General features: G+C 43.6%; 1 protein-coding gene across 1 annotated transcript in view; it reads right to left on the reverse strand.

Annotated features, from left to right (window-relative positions):
- Positions 1-14,345, reverse strand: part of DAPK1 (death associated protein kinase 1) — a gene marked incomplete at both ends in the record, with an annotated part of 206,244 nt that overhangs the window by 102,804 nt on the left and 89,095 nt on the right. The window contains one exon of the mRNA XM_079706386.1: positions 372-593. Coding sequence (XP_079562512.1) covers positions 372-593 — 222 coding nt within the window. The remainder of the gene's footprint in view (positions 1-371; positions 594-14,345) is intronic.

The following is a 14,345-nucleotide window of genomic DNA, read 5'->3' on the forward strand; positions in this document are numbered from 1 at the left end:
AGAGAATACAGAAAGAAAGAGGAAAAAGAGAAGTAGGAAAACAGAGGGAAGGCACAGGAACAGCATGACAGGAGGGAAGAACATAAGCCTAAAGCTTAACAAGAAACTCAAAACTCAGACGACCTCATGACAAACGAGGAAGAACCCCACTGGGAACCCGCTTGCAAATCAAGTGGGACCATATCAATGGAAGCTGCTGCAGAATTACTCCAGATAACTGCAGCCAGCCTCACAGCGCACCACCCACTGCAGTTCTTGAACTTGGCAAAGCCAAGTCAATCCCTGACGAGGCTCCGGGGCTGGTCACTGCGCTGTCCAGCTGCCGGGGAGCCTGCAGCCCACCCTCCTCCCCGCCCAGCCACAGCACTCACAGTTCCAGGATCAGGATGACGTCCGTCTTGTTCTCATAAACCTCGTGCAGGGTGATAACGTTGGGATGCTGGATCTCTTTCAGGATGCTGACCTCCCTCTCGATATCCTCACGGCTCACGCCCCGCCGGCTGGATTTGGTCCTCCTTTTCTTGATGAATTTGGCGGCATACTGTAGACCGGTGCTTTTCTCACGGCATTTCTTCACGACTGCAAACTGCCCACTGAAGAGAGAAGGCAGAAGAGGTCCCAGGTCATTTATACATTCTTTATTGTTCACTAAAACCCAGGTTTGGGCAAGGATGTGGCTCCATGCCGGTGGTGGGGTGGGGAGGCGGCTGGGGGAGGACAACAGGATTACAAATAGGAAAGTCCAAATTGTGGGAAATTAACAAATTCACCAGAGAAATTTCTTCTATATTTCAGTTCCATTAAGCCTGTCTCTTTATGAACATTGTTGCAAAGAACAAAAATTTATTTTCTTGAATTAAATTTTATTCATTGGTAATATGCCCCCGTTTCTCTGCTCTCCTCCTTCTCCCCCATTTCAGATGCAGGGGCCACAGGAAGGAGCTCCCTCCTGTCTGACCTCATTTCCTTGTTCTTATCCTGTATGTCTAGGAAAGCAAGGGGTCAGGACCAACAGAAAAATATATAGGGCCCTGCCTTCAATGACATATTTATAGCACCAATATTTGTCAGTTGAAACACAAAACAACAACAAACAACACAGGTATACCTCATTTTATTGTGCTTCACTTTATTGTGCTTCATAGATATTTTTACAATTTGAAGGTTTCTGGCAACCCAGTATTGAGCAAGTCTGTTGGCTCCATTTTTCCAACAGCATTTGCTCACTTTGTGTCTGTGTCACGTTTTGGCAATTCTTGCAATACTTCACACTTTTTGATTATTGTTATATTTGTTATAGTCATCTGTGATCAGCGACCTTTGATGTTATCCCTGAAAAAAGATTACAACTCGCTGAAGGCTCAGATGATTGTTAGCATTTTTTGGCAATAAATTATTTTTTAACTAAGGTGTCTACATTGTTTTGTTTTAGATAAAATGCTATTGCACACCTAACAGACTACAGTATAGTATAAACATAACTTTTATATGCATTGGGAAACCAAAAAATGCCTGTGACTCATTTTATTGTAATATTTGCTGCATTGCCGTGGTCGGGAACTGAACCTGCGATGTCTCTGAGTCTGCCTGTGTATATTTTGTTCACACTTCAGGGACTGATAAGTCACATGACCTAAGTAAGACGTTTTGGAGAATGTAAGACAAAGATTTTTTCTGAGACACTCTGACCCCCAAAATCTGCTGCCAGTCATCTTGTGACCACTCTTTTTTTTTTTTGCGGTACGCGGGCCTCTCACTGTTGTGGCCTCTCCCGTTGTGGAGCACAGGCTCCGGACGCAGGCTCAGCGGCCATGGCTCACGGGCCCAGCCGCTCCGCGGCACGTGGGATCTTCCCAGACCAGGGCACGAACCTGTGTCCCCTGCATCGGCAGGCCGACTCTCAACCACTGCGCCACCAGGGAAGCCCTTGTGACCACTCTTGATCTAAAGCAGAGGCAAAGCTGGTAAAAGGAAAGAAACCAGTAACACTGCAGTAACACTGTGGAGTGGCTGGATCAACCTTAGCCTGAAGTTATCTGCCTTTAGATTTTTCAGCAACATAAGCCAATAAAATTCCCTTTACCACTAAAACCAGTTTGATTTGGGTTTTTTATTTCTTGCAGAGGAAAGTATCCTAAATTTGACAGCAAGCAACCAGAGTCTCCTATCCACATATAAAAGAATATAATAACAGAGCTTGACACAAAATAGTAAAGTGTGACTATGTAAGCAGCTGAAATCTTGTGAAGCAAGTAGGCTACCCTGAAAGTAAGTGAAACACAATGGAAGGATGCTTCCTGTGTCAATGGTGGCACCTTCACCTCCTCCCTAACACCCTAGTGCCCAGGGTCCATCCACTCATCACAGGATATGTATATTTCTTGGCACCTTCTGGGGAACTGCTATGTGGAGAATTATCACAGTTATTTCTAGCTAGCTTTATTCTCCTCACATGAAGACAAAAGGGAGATAGAAAAATAAAATTAAGGTTAATATTTTGATGTTAAAGAATCGATACTTTAAAACGTTACTCATTTACTTTGGCAGCGGGAGGCCAGTGAAGAAAAAATACATAATGAAGGATTATTTTTATGGCAGTGTCAATTTTTTTGCATGACAACTTATTAATACCATCTTTCCCCCTGCAGCAGGATAGCAGAGAAGCTGAAGAATAAATCACATCGGAACACTAGCAACTATTGCCCATAAACTCACAACCTTAAAGAGTCATGGGATCTGTTATGACTTTATTACAACCATTTCCTGATTTCTTTGGGAAGTGAAGAACTGGGCTTTCTCTCTGGTGGGGGGTGGGGGGTGGGAGGTGGGCACAGAGATGGGGCTTATGGAGGAAAGAGGAAGAACAGCCTGAATACAAAACAAAGTTAGTTACTGCTTTACAGAGGCCAGTGAAGTGGTGCTTGTATCCCCTCTCCTCTCAAAGACAGTACCACGTCCCCACTGAGTGCTCTCAAGGGGCCCCAGGCCAGCCCAGGACCCCCAACCCATAGCAACCCATGCTTCCAGGAGCTGGACCTTGCACATATCTTGCAGTCACAGTCACTTGTCTCGGGGGCTGTAAAGGCAGACGCAAGGCAAACTCAGTGGTTTGAATCACACTGCTTTAAAAAACAAAAGCAAAGAGCCAAAAGCTTGCTGAATGAAAGCCTAAACTCAAAGACTATCCCGAATGTGTTTTCACTGCCAAATGTTCCATGCTGACCTTTTTTTTTTTTTTAAGTTTTGGACATTCTTTTTTTTTTTTAAGCTAAACTTAAAAAAAAATTATTTGTTTATGGCTGCGTTGGGTCTTCGTTGCTTTGCGCAGGCTTTCTCTAGTTGCGGCGAGCGGGGGCTACTCTTCATTGAGGTGTGCAGGCTTCTCATTGCAGTGGCTTCTCCCGTTGCGGAGCGTGGGCTCTAGGCACCTGGGCTCAGTAGTTGTGGCTTGCGGGCTCTAGAGCACAGGCTCAGTAGTTGTGGCCCACAGGCTTAGTTGCTCCGCGGCATGTGGGATCTTCCCGGACCAGGGCTCGAACCCGTGTCCCCTGCACTGGCAGGCGGATTCTTAACCACTGTGCCACCAGGAAAACCCTTCACGTTGACCTTTGATGCTTTTAATTATGGGAAGTGAGAGCATTAGGCCCCCCAACCCTAAGGGCTGGGTTCAGGCATGGTTCTGAACATCCTGTGTGTCGAGGCCAGTAGTGTGTGCACAGATCTAAGCTGACCATGTTGCCCAGGTTTGCAGTGAAACATCTGGAACCCATCCCCTCACCAAATCATTGATCCCCCACTCACACTTCAGGGTCCCCTCATGACGGGTGCTGGTGGGAGAGGAGGGGCCGGCAGGTGGGAAAGGCCCCCGCGCAGGAGAGGATGTGATTCTAGTGCCCCATGGCAGCATGCTAATGTTCTGGATAACCTTGGCTGCAGAGGGTCGGACGAGGGTGTAGAACAATTTTGGAAAACACCTTTTAGACTTATCTCAATGCTGTCTCTTTAAAGACACTTTTCCTTATTTATTGCCAATTCTTGAACAATCTGCCTCCCCACTCCCTTGTTGCAATCAGTGCTGCACCCCTGAGTCCACAGGGAACCTCATACCCCTCTGTGGCACCTGCTGTTTCCTGTTTCTTGCCCATTTCCACCCCTCCCAAGACCGTAATCCCTTCAGGACCGAGGGCTGTCGGGTGCATCTTCTATCCCCGAGGCCCTTGGTGCAGAGCCCCGCCAGGAGCCCATGCACAATGCTGGTGTCCTGCTCCTGAATTCTGAATCTATAATCCTAAAAACCAGAGGTGCTAACCTGAAGCTGCCTCACTGTAATTCCATAGAGCCGTGGAGCCGTGAGGGGCTCAGACTGCCTGTATTTGAATGCCTAGTAGCTGCGTACGTGTGGGCTTACTTAACCTACTTAACCACTCTGCCTCACTTTCCTTACCTGTAAAGTGGGTACAATATAGTGCCTACCTGGGAGGGTTGTTGGGATGGAGGGAGCAGGAATAAATGAGCTAAGATGGGTCAAGTGGTTAGAACAGTTCCTGGCGATAGTAAATCTTCAGTAACTGTGAGCTATTTTCTTCCAAAACTGGAGGATTTTTTGTTTTTCTTTAATTTATTTTTTGGCTACGTTGGGTCTTCATTGCTGCGTGTGGGCTTTCTCTAGTTGTGGTGAGCAGGGGCTACTCTTCTTTGGGGTGCACGTGCTTCTCACTGTGGTGGCTTCTCTTGCTGCAGAGCACGGGCTCTAGGCATGTGGGCTTCAGTAGTTGTGGCACGTGGGCTCAGTAGTTGTGGCTCACAGGCTCTACAGCGCAGGCTCAGTAGTTGTGGCGCACAGGCTTAGTTGCTCTGTGGCTGTGGGATCTTCCCGGACCAGGGCTCGAACCCGTGTCCCCTGCATTGGCAGGCAGATTCTTAACCACTGCGCCACCAGGGAAGGCCCCAAAACTGGAGTTATTGTCATTAGCTCACGGTTGCTCAATCTCAAAGTGCTGCAGTATTACCCCAAAAATGTCACCTCTCAGGACTGCCTGGGGGAAGAGAGCCCTAAAAGGAAAAGCAACACAAAACACACACACAGCAGGGCGATACTCTGTTAAAGTATGTAAAACTGCTGCTAAATCTGGAGGCTGGCTCCAGCCTTCCAACACAGCCTCCCGTCCCCCTTTTTCTCACTGCTCCACCCCGAGGGAGAGGAGCTGCTCAGGACTCCTGGTCCCTGAAGCTGGCTGCACTCAGCGCCTGGGACGAGGATGGAGTCCCAGCTGAGCCACATGTAAGGCCCATGGGGAGGGGCTTGGTGTGACTCAGTGATGCTCGTCGGGCATTTCCACAGGGCCCCGTCCTCAGGTGACCAGCAGGCTGAGGGCAGACTCTTAGGAGAAGACATTCTTCTCTAACACAGCGATTTGTTTTGCGAGGCCTCATTCCAGTGGGGCTGTTGGTTAACTGTTGCTGTCACCCTTCCCTGCCTGGGCGCCGCCCCCATCTCCCTCGCGCCCACATTCCACCCTGGATTTGGCCACATTGGGGGAAAGTCCTCTTCTCCAAAGCCCCCCCAATTGAAAAGACAATTTGTTTGGGATTTTTGTGGCAAGGGCTTTTAAATTGTGGGCTCCCAGAGCACCATCCTGATCCAGCTTCCAGGGTGGGCTCTGGGCAGGAGGAGAGTAAGCACACACAGAGAAGCCAGGCCACCACTGCTGCCCACTTGGGGGACTGCTTGTTGCTCCAGCCCCCATCCCGTGACAAACACTCGAGGCTCCTCAGTGAATGATGTCCACACAGGCTGTGGTGACGGTTCTGTGGATGGGGAATGTACCTTCCTCACTAGAAAACAAAAACTCACCGTATATTATCATTTAAACTTGACGAAACAGAGTATAGGCTATCCTCATTTCTTGTGGGATCCATATTTGTGAATTCACTTACTCCCTAAAATTGATTTTTAACTGAAAAAATCAATACTCACAGTACTTTTGTGGTCATTTGTGGATGTGAATAGCCAGATGTGCATGTTCCCAGCTGAGCTCGGTCAAGGCCACACTCTGCCTTCCTTTTTCAGCTCTCACACTGTAAACAGTGTCCACATTACAGTCTGTTTAGTGCCATGGTTTTTGTTTTGTTTTTTGTTTTGGGGTTTTTTTTAAAATTGCATTTTGTGTTTTTTGTTTGTGATTTCGCTATTTAAAATGGCCCCTAAGCATGGCATTGAAGTGCTGTCCAGAAGCACAGACGCAATGGTGCACCTTACAGAGAAAACGTGTGCTAGATAAGCGGTGTTGGCTGTGAGTTCAATGTTAGTGAATCAACAATATATATTAAATAAGGTGCCTTTAAACAGAAACACACACCAAACAAGGCTTTGCATTGATCTGTTGATAAAAATGTGACCAGAGGCTCACTGGTACCTAACCTTGTTTGTCCTCCAGAACCAATGGTTCAGTATCCATTAATTCAGCTGTTTGTGGTGAATTTATAGAACATACCACAATGAGAATTAACTGTGTGTCATTTTAAAAAACTCTACTAACATTCTGTCATTTAATAACTGACAGTTTGCTGCACTAGGTACAGACAGCCACACTCATTTTAAAATGAAAATTTTCACTTCAATGTAATAAACATTTATAAACCTCTACTGGTCAGATGAGTATAAAAAGAAGGAGACCCTTCCCTGCATTAAAGAATTACCTACTTAAAAAAATGTGTTTTTTACATAATCACAAATTTTATTAAAAAGAGAAAAACTTAAAGGGCAGACAGCAGAAGCAAGAAAAACTACAATCCTTCAACCTGTGGAATAAAAACCACATTCACAGAAAGATAGACAAGGTGAAAAGGCAGAGGGCTATGTACCAGATGAAGGAACAAGATAAAACTCCAGAAAAACAACTAAATGAAGTGGAGATAGGCAATCTTCCGGAAAAAGAATTCAGAATAATGATAGTGAAGATGATACAGGGCCTCGGAAAAACAATGGAGGCAAAGATCGAGAAGATGCAAGAAATGTTTAACAAAAATCTAGAAGAATTAAAGAACAAACAAACAGAGATGAACAATACAATAACTGAAATGAAAAATACACTAGAAGGAATCAATAGCAGAATAACTGAGGCAGAAGAACAGATAAGTGACCTGGAGGACAGAACGGTGGAATTCAGTGTCATGGAACAGAATAAAGAAAAAAGAATGAATAGAAATGAAGACAGCCTAAGGGACCTCTGGGACAATATTAAACACAACAACATTAGCATTATAGGGGTCCCAGAAGGAGAAGAGAGAGAGAAAAGACCCATGAAAATATTTCAAGAGATTATAGTCGAAAAATTCCTTAACATGGGAAAGGAAATAGCCACCCAAGTCCAGGAAGCACAGAGAGTCCCAGGCAAGATAAACCCAAGGAGAAACATGCCGAGACACATAGCAATCAAATTGGCAAAAACTAAAGACAAAGAAAAATTATTGAAAGCAGCAAGGGAAAAAATGACAAAAAACAAACAAGGGAACTCCCATAAGGTTAACAGCTGATTTCTCAGCAGAAACTCTACAGGCGAGAAGGGAGTGGCAAGATATATTTAAAGTGATGAAAGGGAAGAACCTACAACCAAGATTACTCTACCCGGAAAGGATCTCATTCAGATTCAACAGAGAAATCAAAAGCTTTACAGACAAGCAAAAGCTAAGAGAATTCAGCACCACCAAACCAGCTCTACTACAAATGCTAAAGGAACTTCTCTAAGTGGGAAACACAAGAGAAGAAAAGGATCTGCAAAAACAAACCCATAACAATTAAGAAAATGGTAATAGCAACATACTTATCGATAATTACCTTAAATGTGCATGGATTAAATGCTCCAACCAAAACACACAGGCTTGCTGAATGGATACAAAAAAAAGACACATATATATGCTGTCTACAAGAGATCCACTTCAGACCTAGGGACACATACAGACTGAAAGTGAGGGGATGGAAAAAGATATTCCATGCAAATGGAAATCAAAAGAAAGCTGCGGTAGCAACACTTATATCAGATAAAATACACTTTAAAATACAGAATGTTACAAGAGATAAGGAAGGACACTCCATAATTAATGATCAAGTGATCAATCCAAGAAGAAGATATTACAATTATAAATATTATGCACCCAACACAGGAGCACCTCAATACATAAGGCAACTGCTAACAGCTGTAAAATAGGAAATCGACAGTAACACAATAATACTGGGGGACTTTAACACCTCACTTAACACCAATGGACAGATCAAAAAAACAGAAAATTAATAAGAAAACACAAGTTTTAAATGACACAGTAGACCAGCTAGATTTAATTGATATTAATAGGACATTCCATCCAAAAACAGCAGATTACACTTTCTTCTCAAGTGCACACAGAACATTCTCCAGGATAGATCACATCTTAGGTCACAAATCAAGCCTCAGTTAATTTAAGAAAATTGAAATCATGTCCAGCATCTTTTCTGATCACAATGCTATGAGATTAGAAATCAATCACAGGGAAAAAAACTGAAAAAACACAAACACATGGAGGCTAAACAATACGTTACTAAATAACCAAGAGATCACTGAAGAAATCAAAGAGGAAATCAAAAAATACCTAGAGATAAATGACAAGGAAAACACGAAGATCTAAAACCTATGGGATGCAGCAAAAGCAGTTCTAGGAGGGAAGTTGATAGCAATACAAGCCTACCTCAAGAAACAACAAACATCTCAAACAATCTAACGTTACACCTACGGGAACTAGAGAAAGAAGAACAAACAAAACCCAAAGTTAGTAGAAGGAAAGAAATCATAAAGATAAGAGCAGAAATAAATGAAATAGAAACAAAGAAAACAATAGTAAAGATCAATAAAACCAAAAGCTGGTTCTTTGAGAAGATAAACAAAATTCATAAACCATTAGCTAGACAAATCAAGAAAAAGAGGGAAAGGACTCAAATCAATAAAATTAGAAATGAATAAGGCGAAGTTACAACAGACACCGCAGAAATACAAAGCATCCTAAGAGACTACTACAAGCAACTCATGCAATAAAATGGACAACCGGGAAGAAATAGACAAATTCTTAGAAAGGTATACCATTCCAAGACTGAACCAGGAAGAAATAGAAAATATGAACAGACCAATCAAAAGTAATGACATTGAAACTGTGATTAAAAATCTTCCAACAAACAAAAGTCCAGGACCAGATGGCTTCACAGGCGAATTCTATCAAACATTTAGAGAAAAGCTAACACCCAGCCTTCTCAAACTCTTCCAAAAAATTGCAGAGGAAGGACAACTCCCAAACTCATTCTATTAGGCCACCATCACCCTGATACCAAAACCAGACAAAGATAGTACAAAAAAAGAAAACTACAGACCAATATCACTGATGAATATAGATGCAAAAATCCTCAACAAAATACTAGCAAACAGAATCCAACAACACATTAAAAGGCTCATACACCATGATCGAGTGGGATTTATCCCAGGGATGCAAGGATTCTTCAATGTATGCAAATCAATCAATGTGATACACCATATTAACAGATTGAAGAATAAAAATCATATGATCATCTCAATAGATGCAGTAAAAGCTTTTGACAAAATTCAGCACCCATTTATGATAAAAACTCTCCAGGGACTTCCCTGGTGGCGCAGTGGTTGAGAGTCCACCTGCCGATGCAGGGGACACGGGTTCGTGCCCCGGTCCAGGAAGATCCCACATGCCGCGGAGCGGCTGGGCCATGAGCCATGGCTGCTGAGCCTGCGCGTCCGGAGCCTTTGCTCCGCAACGGGAGAGGCCACAACAGTGAGAGGCCCACGTACCGCAAAACAAACAAACAAACAAAAAAACTCTCCAGAAAGTGTGCATAGAGGGAACCTACTTCAACATAATAAAGGCCATGTATGACAAACCCACAGCAAACATCATTCTCAATGGTGAAAAACTGAAAGCATTTCCTCTAACATCAGGAACAAGACAAGGATGTCCACTCTCACTACTATTATTCAACATTGTTTTGGAAGTCCTAGCCATGGCAGTCAGGGAAGAAAAAGAAATAAAAGGAATACAAATTGGAAAAGAAGAAGTAAAACTGTCACTGTTTGCAGATGACATGATACTATACATAGAGAATCCTAAAGATGCCATGAGAAAAATACTAGAGCTACTCAATGAATTTGGTAAAGTTGCAGGATACAAAATTAATGCACAGAAATCTCTTGCATTCCTATACACTAATGATGAAAAATCTAAAAGAGAAATTAAGGAAACACTCCCATTTACCATTGCAACAAAAAGAATAAAATACATAAGAATAAACCTACCTAGGGAGACAAAAGACCTGTATGCAGAAAACTATAAGACACTGATGAAAGAAATTAAAGATGATACCACAGGGCTTCCCTGGTGGCGCAGTGGTTGAGAGTCTGCCTGCCGATGCAGGGGACACGGGTTCATGCCCCGGTCTGGGAAGATCCCACATGCCGCGGAGCAGCTGGGCCCGTGAACCATAGCTGCTGAGCCTGCACGTCCGGAGCCTCTGCTCTGCAACGGGAGAGGCCACAACAGTGAGAGGCCTGCGTACCGCAAAAAAAAAAAAAAAAAGATGATATCACAGATGGAGAGATACACCATGTTCTTGGATTGGAAGAATCAATATTGTGAAAATGACTATACTACCCAAAGCCATCTACAGATTCAATGCAATCCCTATCAAATTACCAATGGCATTTTTTACAGAACTAGAACAAAAAATCTTAAAATTTGTATGGAAACACAAAATACCATGAATAGCCAAAGCAGTCTTGAGGGAAAAAGACGGAGCTGGAGGAATCAGACTCCCTGACTTCAGATTATACTACAAAGCTACAGTAATCAAGACAGTATGGTACTGGCACAAAAACAGAAATATACATCAATGGATCAGGATAGAATGTCCAGAGAAAAACCCACACACCTATGGTTAACTAATCTATGACAAAGGAGGCAAGGATATACAATGGGGAAAAGACAGTCTCTTCAATAAGTGGTGCTGGGTAAATTGGAGAGCTACATATAAAAGAATGAAATTAGAATACTCCCTAACACCATACACAAAAATAAACTCAAAAAAACAAAAAGCAAGAGAAAAACTTTAGCTAAAAGGAGCAAAGTTTCATATAAAACAACCTAATCTAATTTCCAATTTGATTTTTTGGTCTAATTTACCAATATATCTAATTTAAACAGCACCCTTGTAGTCACTCAGTGAACTGTATCCAGGATGCTATGCAAGGCATTTTACACGTATTATCTTATGAATAACCACAACTATGAAATTCACATTATCACTGTCTCTTCTATCAATGAGAAAACCAAGCCTCAGAGAGATTTTTAAAATCGCCCCAAATCATTCAGCAAGTAAGTTGCATAATTGAGAAATGAATTCAAACCCAAGTGCATTTGCCTCCATAGCTCTATTCACTGAGCACAGTTGCTGTGCTGGGCTTGTGTCCATTTTGTCTGAGATACAAGCCACTCCTGTGAAGTCACAGACAGGACTGGAGCATCATTCAGGAAAGAGTTTTGTGAGGGCAAGGCAAAGAGAGGGGCCTTGTGGTTAAGTAAGTTTGGGCAATGTAGCCTCCTCCTCCCCAATGAAAACTCAGACAGTGTTTTAATTAGGTGAAACCATGGCTTTAACATGCTCAGAGGGGCTCTGCAATAAAAAGAGAACCCTGTTTGTATGTGTGCTTAGGAAGCACGATACTAACAATGAGAAAGAACCACAGAAGGTTCATTCTCAAGGTCAGCACACAAGGATCACACACAGTTGGTGAAGCATTTGTGTATATTTCACTGTGCATTAAAAATAAACTTATTGTGGGACTTCCCTAGTGGTCAAGTGGTAAAGCCTTCCAATGCAGGGGACGCGGGTATAATCCCTGGTCAGGGAACTAAGATCTCACATGCTGCAGGGCAACTGAGCCAGTGCACCTCAACTAGAGAGAGAAAACCCGCATGCCACAACTAGAGAGAAGCCCGTGTGCTGCAACGAAGAGCCCACGTGCTGCAACGAAAGATCCTGCATACCACAATGAAGATCCCACGTGCCACAACTAAGACCCCATGCAGCCAAAAATAATATATACATACATACATACATACATACATACATACATACATAAACCTGTTGAATTTTGTTTAATCCAGTCAGGATTTTATTTTATCTTATTTTATTTTGGCTGGGTTGGGTCTTCATTTGCTGTGTGCGATTGGGTGATATCCTTCCCTGTGGTGCGCGGGCTTCTTATTGTGGTGGCTTCTCTTTTTGTGGCGCACAGGCTCTAGGAATATGGGCTTCAGTAGTTGCAGCATGTGGGCTCCATAGTTGTGGCACATGGGCCCTAGAGCGCAGGCTCAGTAGTTGTAGTGCTTAGTTGCTCCGCGGCATGTGGGATCTCCCCAGACCAGGGATCGAACCTGTGTCCCCTGAACTGGCAGGCAGATTCTTAACCACTGTGCCACCAGGGAAGTCCCCAGGTTTTGTTTTCAAATTCGTTTCTCTGTGGCAGTTTTGCTCTCACTTGGGGAAAGACTGGATGGACACACAATGTCAGAGAAAATGCTGCATTTAGAATGAAGAGCAAACTGGCTGGAGTGACAATTTTTTCTACCTTATGGGTTGGTACCTACCCTAGGGCCTGACATTTTCATCATCGACTTTCATCCAGACACTACATTTGAACAAGCTCCCATCAAGGAAGGTGGGTGCAGATTCAAAAAGAGTGACTAAAACAGGGTGTAATTTTTTCTTTGATTTTAAATATGTATCTACCCAGTGCATATGATAGTTAAAATTATTTTTGGTAACTATTTATGATTGTGACTTCCCCACATTAATGCTGGAAACAGATCTGGATTAAATGAAACAGCTGATCAGTTCCATCTCTCCCCTCCTCCCAAGATTTGCAGAAAGGTTTTTAATTAACACAAAATAATTTTTACTTTTGAATTCATATATCAAGCCCATGGCAAAATTTTAGTGCTGGTTTATGGGTCATCTATTTTTCTTGAAGAGCTGCATTCTGAGAGTGGCATTGACTCAAATCCTGCTAGAATACTGAAATTACAGGTCTTATATAAGAGGTGAGGTGACAGAAAAGATTTTTGAAGGATGAGTTAACATTTGATAATAATTCACATTTATGGCAGGGGATACAAACCCCAAAGGGTTTATAGAATAAAGGAGGGAGAAGCATGTAATGCTATAATGTGGAAAGGGCCACAAAGAGGACACAGCCACTCAGGGCCACTCCAGGGGAGAGGGTGAGGTCAGGAGGCCCAGGCTGTGTCCTGAAGGCTGGGCTCCAGCCAGGAGAGGAAGAAAGTGTGTGGTGGAGGGACGGCTTCCAAGAGCAGGAAGAGCGTGACCCGAGGCAGGGAGGCATGAAAAAGCCTGCATAATATTTCTGAGGGAGGAGGAAGTGATGGGGGAGGCATGAGGGATCCCCACAATCATGGCCCTGCCCAGGGTGGAGCAATGCCAGTCCTAACTCTGCCAACAACATGGGAAAGCAGGGACCTCGCGGAGCCTCAGTTTCCACATCTGTGCAAGGGCAATGGCAACATGAAATGAGGCCACTCATGTGAGTGCAGCACATCAAGCACATGTAAAGAATGAAAATTAGTATGCTGTCTCAGCTTCAGATTTCTGAAAGAAGCCAAGATGGTAGTATTTCAGAGGCTGAAAAGCAGCACCTAATTTCTTCTTGGCATTTTTCTTCCCAACATCTTTGAAATCAGAGTGTTAAGTCTCTACATTTTTTTTCCCCATTAGGACTCAACAAACCTATTTTCATTTTGGGTGGGACCTATTTGATTTTTCCCCCCTTGGTTCCTAAAGAACCTTGTGGCTTTGTTTGTATGCTGAAGTTTTAGCCTGTGGGTAGGTGATGGGAAGCAGATTGCATTTTGTAAAGATGGCCTCAGCCATACCTTCCATCTCACATGCTCTTCCGCAGTGTGGTCCTGCCTCTCCCATTATCCTGGTCCCCTGGAATCTGAGCATTGCTTGACCACTAGAATGAGGCAGAGGTGATTCTGGGGTTTCTGCCTGGGTTGCTCAGCATGCACATTCTTCGGAGCACCCTCTGGGAACCCAGCCACCATGCTGGGAGAAGCCCAAGCTCTTTGGAGAGACCATGTGGATGTGTTCCCGTCAATAGCTCCAGCTGAGCTGACAGCAGCTTTAAAAGGCCAGCCAGGAGATTGGTTTAAGATGGCAGAGTAGAAGGATGTGCACTCACTCCCTCTGGCAAGAGCACCGGAATCACAACTAACTAACT

This window comes from Hyperoodon ampullatus (assembly GCF_949752795.1).
Source record: "Hyperoodon ampullatus genome assembly, chromosome: 6".
Classification (NCBI taxonomy): Eukaryota; Metazoa; Chordata; class Mammalia; order Artiodactyla; family Ziphiidae; genus Hyperoodon; species Hyperoodon ampullatus.